The sequence below is a fragment of the Acartia tonsa genome, chromosome 7, assembly GCF_053477335.1.
Source record: "Acartia tonsa isolate MP-2025a chromosome 7, ASM5347733v1, whole genome shotgun sequence".
Taxonomy (NCBI): domain Eukaryota; kingdom Metazoa; phylum Arthropoda; class Copepoda; order Calanoida; family Acartiidae; genus Acartia; species Acartia tonsa.
The window spans coordinates 34,184,442-34,206,019 of record NC_137266.1 but is presented as its reverse complement, the minus strand read 5'-3'; the positions used below and the strand labels follow the sequence as shown (position 1 = coordinate 34,206,019).

Below are 21,578 nucleotides of genomic sequence, written 5' to 3'. Positions count from 1 at the left end.
GCTGATCAAATTGGGCTCTACCCTTCTGGGAATATACCTACTGGTCCTCTGGTGGTTTTAAGCTATTTTCTTGGGGGGTGGGACACCCCAACCCCCCAATAATAAAAAAATCCCCACTTCCAAAATTTTTAATTTTTTAAAATTTTTGTAAACAAAAACCAGTAATTGGGGTGTGGGAACCTCACTGCAACATGGGGCGAAGCCCCCATGAATCCCCCCCCCCCCGAAAAAAAAATAAAAATATTTTTTTTTTTAATTTAAATTTTTGTGTATGCGAACAACCTAGGTTTAATTTTTACGAATTGAAATTTTTGTGTATACGGCAAACAAATTGGGTTAAATTTGTACAAATCAAAATTTTTGTGCATAAAGCGCACAACCTGGGTTTACCACAGAGTAATTAAACAAAGAATATTTTTTGAATATTTCTATTAAGAAGGGTTGACTTCCTATAACTATATAGGGCGAAGCCCCTAGAGGCTAGGGGCGAAGCCGCTAGTTTTGTTATAAAATGCCAACAAAAATATAAAAATATTGTCTAGATTTTTTAATATTGGGTGTAAGATTTCTAGGTATAGTATGACGTTCAAGTCTGAATTGTATTTTATTATGAGAGCAGAGGCGTTCAAGTAGGGGTTGACAAACTTAAGGGGAGTAGGTACTCCCCTCCCCCAACACGCCACCCTGATAAACACCCCTAAAAGTTGTGTCCTGGGTAAAAAAAAAGTCTCACCCCTACTAAGTATACCTAAGGATGGTGGAAAAATAAAATTTAACAGGCAAATCTTTTTACTATAGAAATGTTGATTATGTTGACCCCTCAAAAAATATAACAACACCCCTCTTATTGTCTATTATACACCCCAACAAGACTCACACCTCCTCGATTTTGATTTATGGGGGGTGTCAAAATTTTCGGATGCGCTTCGCTGACTGGATATTTCTTAATCTATAATACAAAGTAGAATGATGTCTGTCCGTCCGTCTGTCCCTTAAGATCTCGGTAACTACTGAACCGATCGGATTCTACTCTTCAGGGAATATACCTACTGGTCCTGTGGTGGTTTTAGGCTATTTTCTTGGGGGGTGGGACACTCCCTACCACCCCAAAAATAAAAAAAATCCCCCCCATTTTTTTTTTATTTAGAAGATTTCCTTCGTCCTTTTAGGAATTTCGCCTAAGTTTTTTTTTATCACCTCTTGGGGCAAAGCCCGTAGAGGCTAGGGGCGAAGCCGCTAGTTTTTAATAAAATACGTTACATCTATAATACAAAGTAGAACGATGTCTGTCTGTTTGTTTGTCTGTGTGTCTGTTTGTTTGTAGCGAAGGATCTCGCTAACCGCTGAACCGATCCCGATCGGGTTCTCCTTAACAGGGTAGCTTCTCATAGGTCCCGGGAAGGTTTAAAACTATTTTCTTGGGGGGTGGGACACCCCTAACCCCCCCCCCAAAAAAAAAAAAAAAAAATAAAAATACCCCCCCCAAAAAAAAAAAAATTCTTTTTAAAACTAAAATTAAAATAGTGCGGTCGACTTTTTTTTTAGATTTATTTTGTAAAATCTAAATTACAAAAAAATTGGTTTGATCAAACCTCTTGGGGCAAAGCCCCTAGAGGCTAGGGGCGAAGCCGCTAGTTTAAAATAAAGTATTTCTGTTATTTTCTAAAATATCATAACATTTTAAATCTGAAATAAATAAACAATGTAATTTTGTTCATAAACTAGAATATGTGTTTACATTAATGCGAAGAGTCTTGCATAAATGTGGATTGGCGCTTTGTGAGTTTCTTTTACTAGATTTAAGATAAAGGAGGTAAGTTTCTTATTAAGAGAAATCTCGTTATTGGGGAATTTAGTAAAAACAGCTACATATACCCATTGATCTTAAGGGACAAGACAATGGACGATATATTGATTATACATCTCACATGATAATAACAAAATTACCACTTATGTAGACTAAAATTATTGTTTGAAAAGGGTGGACAGTGACACTGTAAGTTTAAAATTAACCAATCAATATTTACTAGATGGACGCAAAGTTTAAGAGCGAATGAATATGAAACCATGGGTATAAAACCTAGGGTACCCGTGTAAATTACTTTCCATTGAACCCTCCTTCCCTACAAATACTTGTAAAAGAATGATTGATTTTTCTAATGAGATTTTCTGTGATTACGAGATTTCTTAAATAGAAAATTAGGCCCCCTCTAACTGCCAATGTGTACTATGTGTGCAGTATATTAATAATAAAAATCACCAGGCTAACGTTTTGTAAGGCCTAAAGTTAGATTATCAATTAACAATATATAGCTGATGATTAAAAATAATTTTGCTGCTTAGAGAACTTGCAATATAAAAAATAAAAATATACTATAATATTTCATAACCATGCTGTTAAAATTCAATATATCATTAAGACAGCAACGATGGAATTATTTATCCTTGTTCTTCATTTCTTCTAGTTCTTTTTGCCAGGCAGTTGACTCATTTACCTATTTTTGGGTGTAATTAAAAAAATGCATCAAAATGTACCTAACATGAAAGAATAATTTTTGAAAGGTCACCTTACTTAAAAAAAACCTTAAAATCTTAATTGCATATTGGTACAATATATTGAAACTTTTTTTTCATGAAAACTTTCCTTTAATAAATAGTTATTAATTGTCCGCATTGAAGTTTCTATTAAAAATCAAAGATCTTCTACACAGTATAAAGCCAGTTTTATTAAAGTTAAAAATCAATCTTTTCTGGATCAAATTACACCCCTTCCTGGTTAACATTAAACTTGCCACCCCTGCCCAAGCCCGCCATAAACTTTTTCGCGCCCAAAATGGCCTCCGTTGTCAAAACTTTTGCCGCATTTTCACTCTCATATTCGAGGGCGGAGTCAATATCCTTTGCGCTGAAGGTTGCATGGTAGGCGGAGTCGCGATCACAGCGTAAACATTCTTGGGGGAACTTGACTATTTCCTGAAAAAAATGAATAATAAACTTTTTTTGTTTTATTTATAAAGCTAAGATTCCTTTAAACAAAAGCAAACGTTTAAAAGACTACTGTTTGAAAGGTCCCTACAAATGACGTGAAGACATAAAAAAATCATCTATACATACATTTATATATTTAATTGTAGTACTTTTACATTACATAACATTGCCAGGGATCTAAAGGGATAAGACAATGACCAATGAATTTATGTACATTCCCAATGATGGTACAAAAAAATATTTATTTTGTAGAAAAATATTATTGGTTGAAACGTTTGAACATTCAACTTAATGAACCAACCAATCAAAATATGATAAAAATTGTACGGCAATGAATAGAAAAACGTTAATATAACGTTAACTTTGGGGACCAGTGCAAAAACAGCCCAATGTCCTCTACCTTCCTGTAACATTGCATTAATAAGTAAGGTCTCACCTTGGCCATGTTAAAAGCTTGTCCAAAGGCAGTTCCAGTGGCCACTACTCTGTTAACTAGACCCCAATCACAGGCTTCCTTAGGGTCCACCAATCTTCCTAAAAAGTCGATAGTCACAGATATATGAAATAGATTTAAATAATATATAATAATGATCTGCACTTGATTTTCTCCAATTTTAATTTTAGTTTTGAAAATAAAAAATTTTGAGGTGGTATTTTCTCCAGGATCTTTTTCTCTTGGGAGGGTGGAGTTACTCTACACTAACAAACAATAATTATAAACCTTCTCTGAACCTTTAAGTTTCACTGTAAAAAAGAACCATAATGGTCTAGCAGTTAGCGAAATCCCACAGCAAACATTCCCTTATTAATATAAAATTAACTGACGTGTAGATTGATAAGAAGAATAGATAGATGTTATTAAGTATAATATAAAGTTTAATTTCTGACAACCGGAATTGAATTGATTGAGTGGTTCGGCCCAAAATCAAATAAATAAACCTGTAAGTATTAAATCCAAAGCTCTGCTTAATCCAATAAGTTCTGGTAGTCTGACTGTGCCCCCATCAATCAAAGGGACGCCAAATCGTCGATTCAAGAACCCAAGCTTCGAGTTTTCTTCTGCAATTCTAGATAAATTAAAAATAGGTAGGTAGTAAATATAAAACTACTTAAATGCCAAAATTAATCTTTTAAAATTTTCTATTTCATTATTGTATTTACATATACTAGAAGAGGCTACGCCTCTAGAAGCCACTAGATGACCCTCAACTTTCAATTTTAATATTAAAGGTTTATTGTTAAAATTAAAAGAAAGTTTTTGGAGGGGAGGAGGGTTATTTTGGTTATATTTCGTAGCGAAGCTACTCTTTAGTTCCAAATGTCCGTCTATTCGTAGGTAAGACACGAAGAAGAGGCGACTAGATTTTCTCAGCTCCTATTCAAAATACACGACTGGAACTTCCTGTCAACATTTCCATCCTTGTTTATTGTTTATTGTTATTTTACTCTTAAGAACCCAAGTAGGGTCATGTAAGAGGTCTGAATATCTAGGCCAAAGTCTGAATATAACTATCAAGTCTTTTCTTGAATGTAGATAAAGTCACGGCCTTTTTCACATGAACAGGAAGATCATTCCAGAATTTAGCTGCTCTAACACTGAATACATTTCTGGATAGTTCTGTTCTTTTCACTGGAATTTGAAAGCTTATCACTCCATGGTCAGAATTTATGGCTCTTGTATTTGGCCTATTTTCGTTTACTATCCTTAAGGAGGATAATCCACAAAAAAAATCCATTGCGGTAACAGTGCTTTTATACTTTTCAAATATTTTTTTTGTACTTCGCTACATATGGATGTTGTCATCCTTGTTTATATCTTGTCATTGCAGTGATCTCTACCTGAGATCGCACATAAGTGCAAGCTCAAGACCACCCGCAACACAATATCCATCTATAGCAGCTATCAAAGGTTTGCTTATCACCATCTTTGTTGGACCCATTGGACCTACAATAAAAAGTTATAGACTTTATAACAATAAATGAGACGCATTATCAAACAAAACAACACTTTAATTTCTTAAAGTTTGTCATGAAGTCTTAACTGTTCATTCTATCTCTCGGCAAAACTATATATTCTCATTATTTACCAAGTTCACAGAATTTATTATTGATTCTTAGTAGCTTAACATTTTCCTATTTATGTGCTTTGCTACTCATGAATTTTGTCATCCTTATTTTCATATTATTATACCTTGGTCCATAAGCATTTCTGCAACTTTATTTGCCAGATTTTCTTCAAGTTCGGCTAACTCTTCCAGATCATAGCCGGCACAGAAGTTACCACCTTAAAAATTGTAAAAGGATAATGTCTAAAAGTAACGACAATTTTGTGTGTGTAGCCATTGTTTCTAAGTGTTTGGACCTAGGTAGACCTAAGACCATTTTGCATTATCTATTTAAAAGCCATACATTTTTTAGTAAAACCTTTCCTGAATAACGTATACTTTTGAGAGAGAAATAAATATTTTAATTTGGAAATACGTTGACAGATAAAAAAAAATAAAAAGAGTGATAAAATTAAAAAAGCGAACAGACGGTGTTTAATCGACAGAGGAATCAATATTTTGAATATTGAGTAAATAGATAATCATAAAATGTTTACAAAAGGCTAAAAAATATTATCAAATGAAATTATTGGTAAAAAATATAGTTATAGAGTCACTACTCACTACATTTTTAATAGAATTTTATTGTTATAGGAATAGAAATAAAGTAGTTTGAAAATGATAGGAGTTAGGACAATGCTGACATGCCTATATTAATAAGAGCTCTCCGTTACGAACATTAGGACAGTCGAACTCACCTAAATTGTAAAAAGTTTCGTCTTGAAAGTGAAGTAGTCGTTTAAACAAACAAGGACAATTGTATCAAGAAAAAAAACTGTAAAAAGATATTGTATAAAGAGAAATGGCAAGACAAGTATATCTTAGAAAAACTTATCTACAAAAAAAAATTAACTATAAAGAAAAAGTATCCTTTGAATGAGGGAGGGGGGTCTACATTAAGAACAAAATGTTTAGTACGTTTAAAACTACCTGATTCACATTATGAAACTAAATTCATTTTTACCTTTCTCGGGTATCTAATAAACACTTTGTTTTACGAGAATTCTAAGTAGATCCCCCCCTAACTTAGGTACTTACCTAGGCCATGAAAAACAGCACAATACATGTTGTCATCCTTTTCAAACTCCATAAAAGCCGTTTTCAGCTTTTCTGCAGTCGCTTCGTTTACGCTATTTCTTTTTGTAGGTCTGTTTTTAGTAATAAGAGTAATCAAATATGTTAACTAAAGATTTTTTATTTGCTGATAGGGAATATTGTTATCAGCTTATATGATTTTTCAGTTGGTTGACTTTTTGTCCAAGTAAATTAATAGAAAAATAAAAAATAAACATAGAGGGAGGAATGAAAAATTATTATATCAACCGATACTGCTTCGGATAAATCCGCCAATTATTCCAGAGAAAAAAATATTATATTCGTTTAGATTATGTTTGTTAGCTCAGATTCTGTGTCGAATGAATCCGTAAATTGAGACAATTGGAACAAAATTCGAATACAATTTTGAACAGAACGAGAATTAAAAAAATTTAAGACGATCATAACTTTCTTGTTATCATCAATAAATTTTTGCAAACCGTACAAAATCAGTCGTCTTTTATCATGTTCTGTGATAAGTTAAGACGGTTTAAGAACAATAGTTTATAAAGTAAGTTCTTTTAAATGAGAGGTATTTCTACCAATGGCATATTATTATAATCTAAAATAAACCCAATGGGTTTTATTTATTTGTAATTGTAGGTAGGTATAGGTAATATCAATGCAACTTTGAAATTTGAAATTTTTTTTTTATTTTACCATCCCATTTTTATGGAATTAAGAAGGAAAGTGAAGTTTGTTGATTCATAAGTTTGATATTTGCAATAATGGATTTAATATATATGTAGAGATTATGACAGAGGAAATTATGTCGTCAATTTGGGTTGCTACTGTAGTCTTTAGTCCTCATTTATTGGGCAGTACGATCTTCCAGTAGGCGGGGAGAGGGTTTAATGTTTTATCTAGACTTAAATTAAAACTAATTAAACACTCCTAATAGAACTACTAATAAAATACATGGGTGTTGTTCAATGCATTGCAATAGACAGTGCATACAACCGATTGCAAAAATTCTTTATAATGAGATCAAAACAATTATATTGTATAGGTATTGAACTAATAAAAAAATAATCAATTCACTCTTTTCCTGTTGATTCCAATTGTCATGATATGAAGAGATTCATATTTTTCTGTTATTACAATTTCCTCGGGTTTTACTGCAGGCTCCTCTTCTAAAAAAAAAGAATGTATATTATAGGTATAAAATTTTGTTTTTTCTAAACTAGTAGATACGTCTTTAGCCTAAAACCAACCCAAGTCTTTAAATAAGAAAAAATAGCCTAAATTCATCTCTCAACCTATTTGAAAAACTCAATCATTAAAGTCATAGTGAGATATCAACTGACAAACAACAAATCTTACTGCTTTATACAATAGGCGATTAAGGATATACATGAGAACGGGTGTATTATAGGACACTTGCCATTATCAGTCCAGACTTAATTTAAGCCCCTGTGGAGCTCTATTCCTACGAGATGCTATTACTTGGGGTCTCTTTTATACTTTACTTACGCTAAACTAACCTAAAGAAGATATGAAAAAAATGATTTGTCCTTAACTGTTACAGGAAACAATTGTTACAGGAATCATTATGGTAAGTTGGATATTGCTTCGACAATATTAATATGCTTTAACATAAGAGCTATCCTTTAAGGACGTTTGGATCAACCCAAATTTCGAAAAGCTTCGCTTTAAAAATCAAGTCCTATGTAAAGATACCTGAACTTGTAGGAGCTTCATCAGAAAAGTTTCTTACAGTTGGAAGATTTAGATTTGTTTTGATGAAACCAAAATTTTCAACAGGACTTAATCTTTTAACAATAACATATTCTAGGTTTCTTTTCTTATAGATACTTAGTATAGAATAAAATTAAACATTAAAGTTAATAATTAATTGATTTGTAAAAAAAATGTGTAGGGGACACTTAGATTTATCACGTAAAACTAAATTGCATACACATATACCCCTAAAGAGGTATTATGAGGCCTAATTTTAAAAACAATATCTCCATATTTTGCCTTATCATAAAAAAACTAGGCATTAACCGATATTTCTGAATGTTTCTTTTTAATATTGACATAGTGACTCAAAAAATAATTCGTCTTCTAGGTTTCTGGGAATTAACTAAAGTTTTAGCTTTCTGTGTTCCTTAAAGTGTCCCATAATTAGATATTAGAATACATTCCTAAAATTAGGTGCAAAAGCAGACAAGCCTCTTATGCAAGAACTTTTATGCAGCTGTCTTAGCCTGTGTAATCTTGTTAGTGTTTTAGACATAGCTTATATCTGAAATTAAATACTTATAGCATTGCTGCATACATATTAAAATGCACCCAATGCCTTTTAGTAAGGTTCATCGTTCCTATATTATACAAAACATCACTAAAGCAGACAAATAAATTGTTTCAGTTAATATATGGATCTAAAAACTATAATTATATAAAAAGGATAAAAAAAAATAATTTTATGTGATTTAAAAACCGATAAATACTAAATGAATACAAACTGGCGCACCCATTTTGAACAAATTGTAAAATACAAGATGTTACAAAAAAAATACTGCATAAATTATTGCACTCGACAAAGTTTTTTTTTGTTCTCTTATCCAATTTACAACACTACAAATACTTATAGTTTATGTGGATATTATTTAAAGTGTTTGGATCTAATAGGTCATGGGAGTTGGACGGACCTGTAACTTTTGTAAAGTCACTAGGGCCAGCTAAAGCTCCACATAAAGGCATATTAAAACTTGACACGGTGTCTCTTGAAGCTACTCTTTATTACCTCACCCTTTTGCCAAGTATGGCAAGTGTCCTAAATTAAGTCACCGTGATATATTACACTCACTACAGCAAAGAAGATTGGGATAAAGGTCGTTCTGATGCTATGCATTTGACAATTATGCATCTAAACTACTCAATAATCTCACTTCTTGCATGACTAGGAGGAAGTTGCGCCTGAGAAATTCGAATTACCGAAATTGAACTTGAACTCTAACTCTCATCACAGCACTGCATGAGCCCATAGAACTCATGTCGTATGCATGTAATGTATACTCAAAACAAAAAGCAGTCAATATTTGCTTTAGATTAGAAATTTGATTAAAATACAACAATAAAAAGATAACAATCGAGAGGAGATACTTGTAATTTCTTGCTATGACTAAAAACAAACGTATGAGCAACCTATAATGCAAAGTTGAACGATGTCTGTCTGTCTGTTTGTACCGAAGGATCTCGCTAACCGCTGAACCGATCGGGTTCTCCTTAAAAGGGTAGCTTTTCAGGTCCCGGGAAGGTTTATAACTATTTTCTTGGGGGATGTGACACCCCCAACCCCCCAAGAAGATGAAACATACCACCCCCTTCGCCACTTATAGATGTTGTCATCATTTTATTCATGCAAGAGGTAAATTCCATCAATACTTCCATCAAATGCATTATTGCCTATTTGGTAAAAATAAGATTCATAAAATTGATCCATATATTAAGAGAGTATATAATTTTAAAATCTTGATATTTTGAAAACTTCTTTATAAAAAAGAGAGAGTATTTCTAGATTAACAAATGTCAACGTTAGTGTCAGAATTCGTAATAAGCATAAATATTTTTAATTTCTAATAACTAACACTAAAGTCACAAAATTAAAACCATTTTAAATAATCTCACTTTTTCAAAATCAAAATATTTGTGCATGAAAATTCGTCATAATAAACAAGGCAGATTTTAACCTCAATGTCAGGGGCCAAACATTATTTAAAAACAAAAATTTCTATACACGGAAATTCATTTCTCTAAAAACAGAAAGACAACATTAAAAGGTAAAGATTGATACATTTTTATATATTTTACCAAATATTATGTTAAAATTTTGTAGCCCCTGTTGTAAAAGACGACGATCTTAGCAGAAAAAATCAGCTGAGCGGGAGTAAACAAATATTTGTTTATGACTCCACATAAATGTTATGTCATAAACTTAACATCAAGTCTCCCTATAATTCGAAGATGTTGAGAACCTTGGATCGAGTCCCTTTGTCACCGATTCGTAATTTCGACAGTAAGTTCTCGCCACAATCGAAAGAATTCGGATAAAACATTCGTCCCTCAATAAAAAATGAAGTTTTGGGTATGGCATAATATTTTAGAAAACCTGAAGGGTCGAATATCTTAACTTCTGTCCTTCGAAAATGGCAAATTTTCTTATCCATTTTATCGAGCATTGGTGTTAAAATTCGTGTTTGTCAAAGATTTCGAAAATAGACTTTTATCAAAAGTTTAAAAGAAATGTTTGCTTCCTTGAAAAGCGAGAATGTGTGTTGACGTTCAAAGTATATGTCCTTGTCTTTTTTGTTTAAGTATTTGGAATAACTACGCGAGATATTCTATTCGAAGTGTTCGAAAACTATTATGCGATGGAAAATCGAAAAAACATACTCAGGGCTCGAAAAAATTCTGTCCGAATGCTATCAAGTGCGGCAAAATAAGATTCTTCGAAGAAAATTCGACATTATAATGTAAGTAAGTGGTGAACTGGTTGACTTGGATCGTGTGTTCGATTCAGAGTTGACTTAAATTCGACGAACGCTATGTATTCAGACCAAAAATTGCTGAGAATAGAGCTTCGAAACTCGTACACGAATTTAATTAAGAAATTCTGTAAAAAATTGACAAAATTCAAAATATATTTTTCATAATTTATTATAATTTTCTTGATACATTTGTACATGATATGATTAGAGTAGTTTTTGCACTGGTTTAGAGATCTGACACATATTAATTTTCGATAAATAATACTTGATAGCTCCTACGATTGTCAAGATGAATTTTCATTTAATAAATTTCGAAATAAATGGGTCTAAATTGTACTAAAGTATTCGATAAAACCGTATTTTTTTTTTCCGTTTAAGATAAAAATTCGTATTTTAACTAAACTGTCGAAGAAACGGTTATGATATCTGACTAAGTGAGAATTTTCATATAAAAAAGCAACATAAAATTTTGGAAAAAATGGGCCTAAAAAGGTTTTTTTAGAATGGAATTAAAGGACCGCCATTCGTGGCGAAAAATATCCCGGATGAAAACGTTTTGTGCTGCGAAATTGCGTGAGTTTAAATGGAACAAATGGCACTAGTATTGGTTGGGAAGCCAGGTGCGGATAGCTGCGCCGTCGCGGTTAAAGCCCCTCTGGTGGTAGACCGTGTCGTCGACGTAGTGGGCTGGTTGGCTGAAAGGCGAAATCAGCTGGATCCCCTGCACTGTTCCTGTCGCAGTCCGCATGCCGTAATGTTTAGGCGTGCGAAATAATCTGGCTGAAGCCGTGACTTTAGTTGACTGCGGCACTGGGGGCGGTGGCTGTCTAAAACGCCTGCTGAGAGGTGTAGGTGGCGGCTGAGTGAAATCTGGTGATGCTCTTGGCGGCGGTTGGGTGAACACCGGCTTTGGCAGATTTCGAGGTGGAGAAGTCCTGGGGGATGTTTCCCGTGCTGACAAATGAGGTGGTGGGGAAGATAAGCCTCTCTTTATGGCGCAATTTCTAAAAATGGGTTGATTACCCCTCCGAGCTGCCTGCAGGCCGTTGCTGTTGTCGTCCATGGAAATGCAAGAGCTTAAGGCTTGTAAATATGCGAGCGTATGTTGGCGATAATGCTTGGACATTTCAGTGGACTTCCAACGGCCCTTATCACGGAGGGCTTCATCAGAAAGACCGGCATTGCAGGCAGCGGAAACCCCTGCCATCTTGCCGCTCTTTCTTCCGATTTTCCCTCCGTAACCAGCGCCGGCGCAAATCCTCTGAATGTCCCTAAGCATTGTCCCCACGGATATTGTAAACCGTCCGTCGGACACAGTTTGTTTCCCCTCGGGCGTGTATACGCAGTTTGTCCTGCAGAAGACAAAGTTGGTGTCCAGGCAACGCCCATCAAAGAAGTGAAACCCGCACCTTTGGTAGTAAAGGGATATCAATTTCACTGGACAAAGCTCCCCTTCCTCTGCAAACAAGAGCGATTCGGCTCCGGATCGCTCTTGATCATTCTTTCTCTTGGGATAAGTGACCTTTAAAAATTCTGTCCCACCTACCACATCTTTGCTGATGTGGCAGGCCCGCAGCTCGTCCAGATCCCCCAGCCTCACGAAGTGATGGAACTGAAGGATCAGGGCGACGCAGGCGCGAAATTCTGGAAGGGGTATGTCCCACACGCTTTGATATCCCCTTACTAACCTGAGCAGGGCTCTCCTCATGACGTCCTGTGGGATGGGCGTTGCCTTCTTCACCGGCCTTCGTTCGACTGAGGCTCTGCGGATAACGCCCTCGAGGATCCTCTGTGCGCGGTTGGAAAACTCCGTCATAGGCTTTTCGAGTATGTACAGCCAGCTCCGCATTGATCCAGCGACCTGAAAAAATTAAACCGTTTCAATTCTGTCAAGTCAGTGGCGAAAAATTCTTTATCAATTGTTTATCTGGTGAAAAGCGTGGTATTTGAATCAAACTGCATTGGAACAATAGATTATAAACGAAAATCTATGCTAACATGAATTGGATAAAACTTTTTGTCAAAAAATGTAATTAAATAAATAATATATGATCCAATTTTTCCCGATAAATCTGGGTCCTCGAAACGGTTAAGTGAATTTCAAAAAATTCCAAAAAACGTGGGTATTTTTTAGAGAAAATGTTGTCAAAAAATTAGGTAAAAAAGCATTAGAGACACATGATGCCTTGAAATCGCCATAACTATGTGCAAAATAAATAAAACTGAATTGCTTACTTGCTTCATGAACGAGTAGGTCTTCTTTGTGTCCTCGCAATAGTGCAGAAAGGAGATGAGAGTCCTCTCATCAAAAGTGTAGACTGGTAAACCACGCTTTCTTAAGAATCCAATGTAGTAATTGATGACGTGATTATGTATAGCAGAGGTGGACTTGGAACGTGCGGCGCACAATAATTGCGCGTCTCTCATCCGGGAAGGTGATAGATTTAACAGTGCCACTGCCTTGATTGCACTCAGGGCTCCTCTTCGAGTCATGCCCGTTGGAAGGGCTGCGCCCGCTGAAAAATGGACACAGAATTAAAGAACATAAACCTGTATTCGTGGCGAATCTACGCAATTCGACGATTTGTACGGTCCAATTTCGTTCTTAGAAATAGTTGTCTTGAGAAATCAATTCTATGTTTTTTATACTTCTTCATTGTACACATGTCATTTTGACGGAAATAATAGTAAGAAAGTATCGTGGAAAGAACGCAAAATTGATGGTGAAAAGACCTGGGTCCGAGAGTACAAACATTTTTTAGGATATGTGCTCACCTTTGACTTTGCGCTGAAGTAGTCTGGCTCTGGCCGCGGGATCATATCCAGGTCTAGGCATTTTTATAAAAAACGATCGGTTCAAGATATACTGGGGCCTCTAGAAAACGTCTGAAATGGATATATGCCATGAGAACATAGAATATACACATGGATCTAAAGACATTCTAATAAAGAAAGATTTTCCTAATATCAATGACTATTATTTTGTATGTGATGTCTGTAGTCAAGACTGGTATATTGACTGACAGATATTGCGATGAAAATAAATGGTAAAAAACTTCTTTACAGAATGTCCATAGTGCCTTTTTATTGAATAAAGTTTTACTAGTAGCACTGGTGTTGATAAACAACATTAAATACTTTGGTGGTATCACAGGTATGAATTTTCATAAAATTTAGAAAAATAGATCTAAAGGTAAGCTCGTGTCTAAAATATTTGGTAACAAGAATACTGATATATTGCTGAGATGCAAAGATTTGGTCAAAATGATCTTTGTACAAAATTATCACAGGATTTAGGATTTTCTTTATAAAATTTTGACGGATGGGCCTAATAATATCTAAAAGATTTTCTCCTTGCTGTAAAATAAAACAAACAATGTGTGATGATTCATGTTACAGGCCAGAAAACTCGAATCTGGATTTAAGGTATTGTGTAAAAAAGCCAGCTTATAGAAATAAACAATTAACGTATTAAATGTATTTTATTAATCCGTGGCCGAGCTAAATAGCCTGTAACTAAAAATCAACACTTTGAATACTGAACATGATAAATAAAAGTGAGTTTTAACGATAAAAATGCATATTTTTACTCTGACTATTTCTAAGATAAATTTCTGGGGTGTATTAACTGAAATTATGAGTTTATATATCCTAATGACAAGAACAACATAATGAAAGATCTCTGGGCAATAGTGTGCCTATAGATTAGAATGAAACCCCTAGGAATTTATCAAGAAAGCAGCCATGGAAAAATTTGCTTCGTTTTTAAAAATACACTTGTCAGGAGCCGCAATAAAAGTGGCCTGGAACACAAACATCTTTTTAATAAATGGCCTGAAACGACCTAAGTCTACAAATAATGCCCAAAAACTAGCAGAAGGCCAGAACGGAACTACTAGGAGACATGTCAAACCTGGCTGATCTAACAATTTATGCATTAAAGGGATAATACTCTTAACTGGCGGGCATGCAAAATAAGTGACGGCCGGGCTTAGATTTTGCAGAAAAACATTGACTCCCGATGCTGCTGCGTCGGGTAATTTTGAATAAAAGTATTCGCATTTAGTATTGCTAGATGTAGCCATTAAGTCGAAAGAAGGGTGAATGTCAAATTTGTCACAAATGAACTTATAATGTGTGTCCGACAACCCCCACTCATCTGTATTGTCCGACTTACTGCCGTCGTCGGCTATCCGGAGCAGCAACGTACTACGGCGTTGCCATACGGGTATAATTCTTATGTCATAACGGACTTGAGTGACAGTAATGTCCATGGCTAGCTGCTGTATTTGGTCGACGCGAGAACCCCTTTGCAAAATACTGACTAGAGCCCTATTGTCCGTTAGCCAAGCCACAGAATGTCCTTTATTGAGCTGCAAGAATTTTTCATTGTGAAGAAAAATACGATACACTGCGAGCAGCTCTCGATAAGTGCTGCTCTGTTGTTGCTCATTTAATGCGAAGGGATAGTCCTCTATCACTCTTAGTTGGTCCGCCTCATATATGTAGGCCTTGGTTTCAGAGGAATCACTAACCATGATGGATGCCAACTTGTCAACGTCAGCAGGGTCGACCAGGCCGAGATAGACCTCCTGCTCCGCGGGCAAGAGAACACGAACAGTTGTGTGCAGTTTGCGAATAGGCTGACCGTTGAACCTGAAAAACATTATTTTATTAATTCTACAAATGAAACTAGAATTAATGTATTCTGACTAAAGTGAGGCGTGAAAAATTATAGAGAAAAATTGAGTCCTTTTTTCTAATTGATAAGAGAGAAATACCTTAATACGAAATCTTTCAGATGCGTGAGCTCCCAAATCATTTTGTCTGACAACTTAAGAAAGCTATTCCAGTCATGCTCTTGTACAGTTAGGCCTAGTTGTTGTTGACACGATCTCGTACAAATGCGCAATATATCACCGTGGCTGGTTAAAAAGTGGCAGGCTACCCCCAAAATGTGCGCCAATTCTTTGGAATGAACCTGACCTTCCGCCTTAAACTTTTCAACCAGCTTTGATATATCATTGATAAGGATGATCACTTTGAGCTGCGGCGCAGCTATCTTCATGTCAATGCTATTTATGTGAAAACCGAGGTAAAGAATCATGGTTGCTGGGCCTTTAGTTTTGGCTATGGAGAGTTCCCAGCCTGCACAATTGAAAACAAACTTGATAAACTTGAGACAGGCTAGAGCTTTGAGTCTGGTTAGGCTGAGATTTATTGAGTCGTCGACGAAACAGGAGAAGTCCACCCCGTGCAGATGACAAAATCTTCTTATCGGCTGGATTAACTTATCCATCACAAAAGTGGCAGGGCCTATAAGAAATATCTGTGTGAAGTTGTAAAAAGACGGAATGTGAAAGATAAAAAACGGCCTAAGAATTCATATTAAGAAGATTTTGTCATTTGCACAGGGTGGACTCGCGTCAGCCGAAAGAAATAGAATATTCCTTGTATTGACAAGAAAAAATTTTTGAATTGTGACTGTAATCAAATATTACCTGTGCCAAAAGGCATGGTGAGGCAAACATAAAATTCTCTTAACCCAGCTTGTGTCTCCACTGCAAATCCAAACAGGGTCCTCGCCTCCTTGGCCAGGTGGAGGTGGCAGTACATACTAGCCACATCAAGGACCGACATCCAGGCCCCTGGTGTGACTCTAGGAAGAACTGTGCTGACGTCCTCCATGGACATAGACTCCTTGGCGATGTGGTCGTTGAGGCTGCGGCAGAGGTCGACACACTGCCGCAGCTTGAGATCTCCAGACTCTGTGTCGACCTTCTGAGCCACTGTCAAAGGATTGACAAACCTAGGTTTGTCAACCACTTTTTGGACGTAGCCCTTTTCACACCATTCTAGGGTTTTATTTCTCACAAAAGTAATGTGGTTGCGTGCGCTACGATTGTTCTTTAGGTCAATAGTGTCTGGTGGGCGAGAAATTAATCGTGGAAAATAGCCCCACTCTAGGAGATTTGTCACATATTCGTTTGCGCTCAGGACCTGTTGATAGAAGAGAATAGCCTTGGGGTTGTGGATCCCTCTGCTCAACGGGTGGAAGCCCCTGGTGCGCAAGTCGTCGATAACAGAATCGATGTATTGGCAGAAGTCTGTGTCGCTGGATGAGTTCAGAGTGTTGACATATTGCTGGGAAGTTGTGACAATGGGTTTGGCGTGTGCTCCTGGCCTTATTTGGTCGTGCAATTGATGAGCGTCCGGAGTTGTGCCGTCAGGTTTGAGATGTAGACTGTTGTCGTGTTCGTTGCTGGCAGAAAAAAGAATTGTTGGTGCTGGGACGTCTTCCAGAATTAGATCTGGAACAGTATGGCAACTCTGTAAACTAGCTGAGCTCGGAGGAGATGGAATGGGAGCTGTAGGAACAGAAGTTGCCGCAGAATCCTATTCTTTCTTCTTTTCTTTGCAGGCGGACTGCCTGTGGCCGGACTTGCCACAGTTGTGGCAAGTCCCTGTGAACCTCTTTGCTTGGGGGCGTGGGTTGTGGGCTTCTCTCTCTCTCTCTCGTTTCTTTTTCTCGTACTCTTCGTGCTCTTTTTTCAGGGTGTTTAACCTCTGGAGGCGTTCACCCTGGAGCACCTGCTTGTTATCGCCGCACGCAAACCTAAGATAGGAATTATGTTATTCATCAAATATTAGCAGGTGCGTGTGCAAAAACAGATCTATATAGAAACGGCTGCTGGTGTAGGAATGTAATATTGGTAAATAAAACACTGCATGCTTAAGAGATAAAGTTTTGTTTGCTTCAAAATAATGTTTCCTTAAAACAACTATGTCTCAAAGATATAAAAAGATTTTTTCTTAAAAAATATTCCTTGAGATGAATGGCAATGTTTGAGGTAATACACATGTGGACTAATAATCTTCTGAGGTAAAAAACAAAAAATTTAGACAATGGTAGAATATAATAAAATGCACGCTACAGACGTCAGATAAATGTTTCCAAACTAACTTATAGCTTACCCTGAAACATGCATGTGATGTGCCTAGGTGAAATAATAAAGTTCCCTTAAGAAAATCGTGTTGACGCCCGTAAATTAAATCGTTTATTTAAGTCTGGAGAAGCAGGTTGTGCTAAATCTGATCACCGATTTTATGATAATATCTGATTGGCTAAAAAATTCTTTTTATGCTTTAATCGGGTACGCCTTAAATCGATATAAACAATAATATGTGAATGAACAAAATATTTATCTTGAAATTTCCCTGGGTTAATCGGGTTTTCATTTAAATATGAAAAAATTTGCATGTGGGTTGTAAATTAATTGCTTACATTTCCCGCTGAGAAATCAATAAACGTTCTGTTGCAATAAAACAGTAAATCTGTCATAAAATGAATTGCGCAAAAAACTCGCAATCATAAAAAATGTTCTATATGAAATAATGGTGTTTGAAACTTTATTGACCCATGTGAAATTATCTAATAAATAATTACACTTACTTGGTGACGACTGAAGGGCTGTTCGTGAATGTGAGAGACGCGTAGAGGGACATGAAAGAGAGCGCCTCCAAAGTCAATAGCAGGGTATTCATCATCCTGTGCATATCCGCGTGCACCTGTGTCGGGAGAGCTTGAAAGAACATTTCTCTGACTACGTCCTGAAATAAAATACTATGTAAATTGCGACGTCAGAAAAATGGTTGGGTAAAACAAAAGGTAGGATAATATTGATAGATAATCGCGTGACAACTGCACATTCCATGAAATTTATGGACTGACTGAATTCTGAATATCTTAGGTTGATTCGATAATACATGAAAAAGCTGAATATTCAAACATTATTGGGTTGGATGTGAAAACACTTTAATACTGAGCTTTCTAGGATAAATTAAAAATTCCTATATGCTTTAATAACGGATTTTATGTGGAATAAATTATGAGGTTAAAAAATAAAACTCTAACCAACCTCTATGTTGTGGGTGACAGTCTGTAGGTCCAGGCCGACTTTCTGCATCAGCCGGAGGTAGTTGGAGTCCCTGACCATCGAAGCATTAATCGACGTAATGGCAGCCAACCTCTTTTGTTGGACCGTCGAATAATGTTGGAGAACGAACGATGGTGTTTTTGCGCGCGCAGGGACCCCATCTACCAACCGCCTGGCAGGTAAGCCGACTCTGGACCAACCCTCTGGCAACGGAAATGGTTGCGACTGCATAGCGTTGATTGCAGGATTAACATGTGTAGGTTGATGGTACACCGGAGCTGAACTAGTAGATGGTTGAGGATTCTGCTGAGCTTGGACTGGATTGCGACCGTCGTTGGCCGCCTGATTGTTTGTGGACATGGCTCGGATAATGTCCATCAGGACGTGCTTAGGTACTGAATCAGAGGCCCCGTTCGCTGGAGCTGACTTTGCTGCAGAAGATCTTTCGAGTGTCCTACTGCGAGGTGCGACAAAAGGTTGTGCCGCTAGTCGTGCCGACTCAGCTGATTTACGTCTATGGCGGATAGAGCCTAAATTCGCCTGATTGTTGTCTGTGGGCAAAATCTGTGGCTGAGGAACCGGCGGTAATTGCGCATGCTGGTTGGCTTGTGGCGGCATGGCGTAACTGTGCCCTGCTGTGGGATGGTGGAAACCAGGGGGAGGAGGAACATGATACCCTGCATGGCCTTGATGAGCTGGATGGAGGGGGGTGGATGCCCCTTGGGGACCTAGACTCATGTTGCCGTTTACACCGTCTGGGATTGCTGGTCCTGCCGGGAAATTGTCCTGTGGTACTTCTTCAAAATGAGATATATCTAATTCATCATTGAAATCGTCCTCACTGTTGTTAGATTGGTCGCTGGCTCCATGAACTCCTTCCTCGACTGAAGGGGCTGAAAAAATAAGAAATTTTTGATATAGCCAGTCTCTTTGCGTTGTGACAAACAATTAAACAATGGAAATCGAAAATAATTGTGTTATGAATAACAAATAATGAATCTTTAGACGTTGGTTTGCTTGTGGCGAGTAATTACAAAGATTCAAATGTTTTTTGTAAAGCGTTTGAAAAATATTTTTATTAAAAATTATCATTCATATGAAAAGCAGCGAATAATTAACGATCATCGATCCTAATCTAAACCAAATACTCCGATTACTATGCGGATGATTAGAAAAAAGTTAAAAGGTTTTTTAGTTTAGCATTTGAAAAAAAAAAAAAATTTTTATCAGAAACTGATCATTCATATGGAGAGCGGCGGAAAATTAACGATCGTCGTTCCTAGCTAAACTAAGATACTCTGTTTACACTGGAATAAAATGCGTCGACGTCGAAATGTGTAATGCTAAAACGACGATATACCCTTCAAACACTCTTTACTTAAATAAGAATTCCCCTTTTTTTCAAAAAACTATGGATATGTTTGTACCTGGTGATATAGGTTCAAATCCGTCATACGCCTGGGGCAAGTCATTAGCGAGGTCGCCTAGCTCTGGGATATCACCCTCGTCATGTGGCTCAGCCATTTTTTAATAAAAAACCGGACTAATTATCCGATGGAAAAAACGAAACAACCGCAGTCAACTAGTGAAAAAATCTGAAAATAAAATAAAACAATTAATAAAAACTGTGGAGAAAAAATTAAAAAAGAATTAGAATAAAAATATCTTTGTAAAAAAGATTATAAGAATAAAAAATGCAAAAAATTTTGTAAAGATGTTGACAAAAGCAAAATTTGTTTTAAATACTATGATTTTGTTAAAATAAAATGAAAAACTGAGGTAGAAAAGGAAATTAAGAAGGAAAAAGTGAAAAAATGTATTTCTGGGTAAAAAATTTAAATCAAAAAACGCAAAAGCAATAGAAAATTAGAAAATTTTGTGATATGAAATGAAAAAATACAATATTGAAGGGTGGGAGGGAGGGAAACTTTTTTCATTTATAAATTCTTTAACTTATTTTAAAATAAATTTCACTAGCATTTTATACATAAATTATCAAATTTTTACGACTATTATTTTATAATACAATCACTGTATTAAAAGCATTCTTTAGCTAACTATACTATTAAATTTAAACGCATTAATTTTTTAGAGATGTTCACTGCTTGGTGGTTAAATTCAAATTGAAGAGAGAGACTTAAATTTTTTTACCGACGCCTAGCTAACTTGCGTGTGTGTGTCTCGGTGTGTGTTCCCGCCATTGTGTCTAAAGTCCTTAGACCACGCGGCGCAAGTAACCCACTGTAATGTACCGTACCGTACCATTACATGGACTACTTGCCTATCCTGCCGGCCTCACGTCCAAAGGTGCTCCCTTTACGTGCAATGCCTGAGCTTTGTGTTATAGCTATTGACCCGGCCCTTCTGGCTTGCCAAACTATACATTCTTAAATAAAACCCATGCCTTCTGTGCGCAAGGGTAAACTAGTGCCTCCTACCGGCGACTTTAGGAACTATTCAACTATACGTATATGGCCCCTGCCATAACACACAAATCAGAGACTCTCTGACCCGTTGGCCGTACCGCCTGCCTCTTTTCCTAAAGAAGGCCAGGCCGGTACATTATTACCGCACTCTCAACTGCATATACTAACACATATGACCCGTACCGGTTGCTTTCTATCAATCTACGGTCGACCAGACCTGTGTTCAATATATGCAGAATTTGTACCCTAATCTTTATTTATTTTTCCCGACGAAAAAGTTATATTATCATTCGGTCGATTGTGACGAAAACTGACCGCCTCATAACTAATCTGTTCCTCGAAACTCGATTAGGATCTCCCATACTTCGAATTATATTACGTCATGAATAGCAATTTATGACTCCACATAAATGTTATGTCATAAACTTAACATCAAGTCTCCCTATAATTCGAAGATGTTGAGAACCTTGGATCGAGTCCCTTTGTCACCGATTCGTAATTTCGACAGTAAGTTCTCGCCACAATCGAAAGAAT

General features: G+C 36.5%; 4 protein-coding genes across 8 annotated transcripts in view; 1 reads left to right on the top strand and 3 right to left on the bottom strand.

The window, feature by feature from the left end:
- Window positions 1-1,685: 1,685 nt before the first annotated feature.
- On the bottom strand, window positions 1,686-8,442 carry LOC145323645 (short-chain-enoyl-CoA hydratase-like). Of its 5 annotated transcripts, none has more exons than XR_013881030.1 (11): window positions 8,338-8,442; window positions 7,869-7,962; window positions 7,242-7,321; window positions 6,132-6,246; window positions 5,180-5,272; window positions 4,828-4,933; window positions 3,928-4,055; window positions 3,425-3,522; window positions 2,775-2,973; window positions 2,216-2,497; window positions 1,686-1,793 (listed from the first exon to the last, which is right to left on the bottom strand). XR_013881030.1 is itself a non-coding variant. In XM_080166053.1 (10 exons), exons 1-10 carry the CDS (start codon window positions 8,425-8,427, stop codon window positions 2,488-2,490), a joined length of 1,017 nt encoding a protein of 338 aa, XP_080022179.1. In that variant the 5' UTR covers window positions 8,428-8,442; the 3' UTR covers window positions 1,686-2,487. The 5 variants fall into 5 exon arrangements, 3 of the variants coding, with proteins under 3 accessions (XP_080022179.1, XP_080022177.1, XP_080022178.1); XR_013881031.1 differs by having other exon boundaries at window positions 2,229-2,497; XM_080166053.1 differs by having other exon boundaries at window positions 1,686-2,497; window positions 2,771-2,973.
- Csas (CMP-sialic acid synthase) overlaps window positions 5,924-21,578 on the top strand; it is a 43,366-nt gene continuing 27,711 nt past the window's right edge. Inside the window, exon 1 of the mRNA XM_080166056.1 lies at window positions 5,924-5,927. The gene's annotated coding sequence lies outside the window, so the exon portion shown is untranslated. The remainder of the gene's footprint in view (window positions 5,928-21,578) is intronic.
- On the bottom strand, window positions 10,833-13,588 carry LOC145323639 (uncharacterized). Its single transcript, XM_080166041.1, has 3 exons — window positions 13,457-13,588; window positions 12,917-13,197; window positions 10,833-12,542 (listed from the first exon to the last, which is right to left on the bottom strand). Exons 1-3 carry the CDS (start codon window positions 13,515-13,517, stop codon window positions 11,280-11,282), a joined length of 1,605 nt encoding a protein of 534 aa, XP_080022167.1. The 5' UTR covers window positions 13,518-13,588; the 3' UTR covers window positions 10,833-11,279.
- Window positions 16,975-20,469, bottom strand: LOC145323638 (uncharacterized). The gene is made up of 4 exons (XM_080166040.1): window positions 20,046-20,469; window positions 18,601-19,511; window positions 18,135-18,292; window positions 16,975-17,297 (listed from the first exon to the last, which is right to left on the bottom strand). Exons 1-4 carry the CDS (start codon window positions 20,140-20,142, stop codon window positions 17,078-17,080), a joined length of 1,386 nt encoding a protein of 461 aa, XP_080022166.1. The 5' UTR covers window positions 20,143-20,469; the 3' UTR covers window positions 16,975-17,077.